The sequence below is a fragment of the Ananas comosus genome, linkage group 12 (assembly GCF_001540865.1).
Source record: "Ananas comosus cultivar F153 linkage group 12, ASM154086v1, whole genome shotgun sequence".
Taxonomy (NCBI): domain Eukaryota; kingdom Viridiplantae; phylum Streptophyta; class Magnoliopsida; order Poales; family Bromeliaceae; genus Ananas; species Ananas comosus.
The window spans coordinates 7,554,052-7,556,093 of NC_033632.1; the positions used below are offsets into that span (position 1 = coordinate 7,554,052).

The following is a 2,042-nucleotide window of genomic DNA, read 5'->3' on the forward strand; positions in this document are numbered from 1 at the left end:
CTAAACCGAAATTGGAAACAAAAAATTAGAAAGTCGTAAAGCGTGTTGATTCTTGTACGCCACTAATGTGCGTGGTTAGACCCCTGCAGCAGCTCCTCTTCTCCCGCTATACTCTCCTACTACAACGGTCGATCTTCTCCCGCCAAAACTAACCAACCAAAAATAACGAATACTGCCCAAAATTAGGCCATCCGTTCAAAGAAACCACTTTTGCATTCTCTCTTATAACGATCCCCAGACACCCTCCCTCCTGCCCCCATTCCCTCCTCCCCTTCACCAGCCTCGGGCTTCCCAGGCTGGCTTCTCATTCCTCAACATGGAGGCCTCTCCCCTCTCTTCTCTCCCGTTCCTTCTTCTCCTCCTCCTCCTCTCTGCAGCCGGCCTCCTTTCCTTAACTTCGGCCCTCTCCGATGCCGAGACTGTCTTCATCGCGCGTCGCCAGCTCCTCACGTTCCATGAGCACAGCGGCGACCTTCCAGAAGATTTCGAGTTCGGCGTCCAAATCGATACCCCTTTCCCCAACCAGCGCCTCCGTCGGGCCTACATCGCTCTCCAGGCGTGGAAGCACGCTATCTATTCGGACCCTTCCAACTTCACCGGCAACTGGTCTGGCGCTGATGTGTGCTCCTACGCTGGTGTTTTTTGCTCCCCGGCCCTCGACGACCCTTCCCTCACAGTCGTCTCCGGCGTCGACCTTAACGGAGCCGACATCGCCGGGTATCTCCCCGCCGAGCTCGGCCTCCTTACCGACCTCGCTCTCTTCCACATTAACTCAAACCGCTTCTGCGGTATTATACCGAAAAGCTTTTCTCGCCTCGTCCTCATGTATGAGCTAGATGTCAGCAATAACCTCTTTGTGGGGCCTTTCCCCGTCGTGGTCCTCGGCCTCCCGGCCCTTCGGTATCTCGACCTTCGATTCAACAACTTTGAGGGTGCCCTTCCGCCGGAACTCTTCGACAAGGAGCTCGATGCTATCTTCCTCAACGACAACCGCTTCTCCTCTTACATTCCGGAGAACTTGGGCAACTCCACCGCATCGGTCATCGTAGCCGCCAACAACAAGCTTCAGGGGTGCATCCCGACTAGCGTAGGCAAGATGACATCGACGCTTAACGAACTCGTGCTTTTAAACAACGAGCTTACTGGCTGCTTGCCGCTCGAGTTTGGATTGCTTACAAATGTCACGGTGTTCGACGCAAGCTTCAATGCGCTAACGGGCGTGCTTGCCAGGAGCTTAGCGGGGCTAGCTAAGGTCGAGCAGTTGGATGTCTCCCATAACGTGCTTACGGGTGTCGTGCCGGAGGGATTGTGCCGGTTGCCGAGGCTGGCCAATTTCAGTTTCTCCTACAACTACTTCAAGGGCGAAGCGGAGGCATGCACGCCGGTGCCAAGGTCGGAGGTCTTGTTCGATGATAAGAGCAATTGCTTGGGTAGCTCACGGCCTAACCAGAAGTCGGCAAAGGAGTGCGCGCCGGTTATTAGCCGCCCTGTAGATTGCAGCCGGTCCAAGTGTAGCTCTTCTCCTAGCCGGTCAGCTCCTTCGCCGAAGCCATTGACGCCGTCTCATAAGCCATCACCAAAACCGATCCAACCTCCAAAGCCAACTCCTAAGCCGTCGCCGAAGACGGTTGCACCATCTCCCAAGCCAACTCCTACACCATCTCCAAAAGCCCTGGCAACCACCCCCACCTCTGAACTGTTAACCACTACCACCACCACCGTCGCTCTTTTGCTATCCGCCGCCGCTCGAATGATGACCTCCACCACCACTCATTTTGCCTCCTCCACCCCTCACTTGACCACCTCCTCCTCCACCACTTAAGTGACCACAGCCACCTCCTCCGACAACGCCACCTCCGCCACTCACGACACCATAGTATCCGCCACACTTAACTCCTCCACCGCCGCCACTCACCTTCGAAAAGAATCCTAGGTTACCAGAGACACCCCCACCGCCGCCACTACTCTTGTGGTTACCACCTCTACCCTGGACAAATCAGCCTCCCCAAACGACCGAACCTCCGCCTCCACTCATGTGACCA

At 55.9% G+C, this 2,042-nt stretch overlaps 1 protein-coding gene across 1 annotated transcript; it reads left to right on the top strand.

The window, feature by feature from the left end:
• Positions 250-1,822, top strand: LOC109717957 (pollen-specific leucine-rich repeat extensin-like protein 1). The gene has a single exon (XM_020243925.1). It carries the CDS (start codon positions 317-319, stop codon positions 1,820-1,822), a length of 1,506 nt encoding a protein of 501 aa, XP_020099514.1. The 5' UTR covers positions 250-316.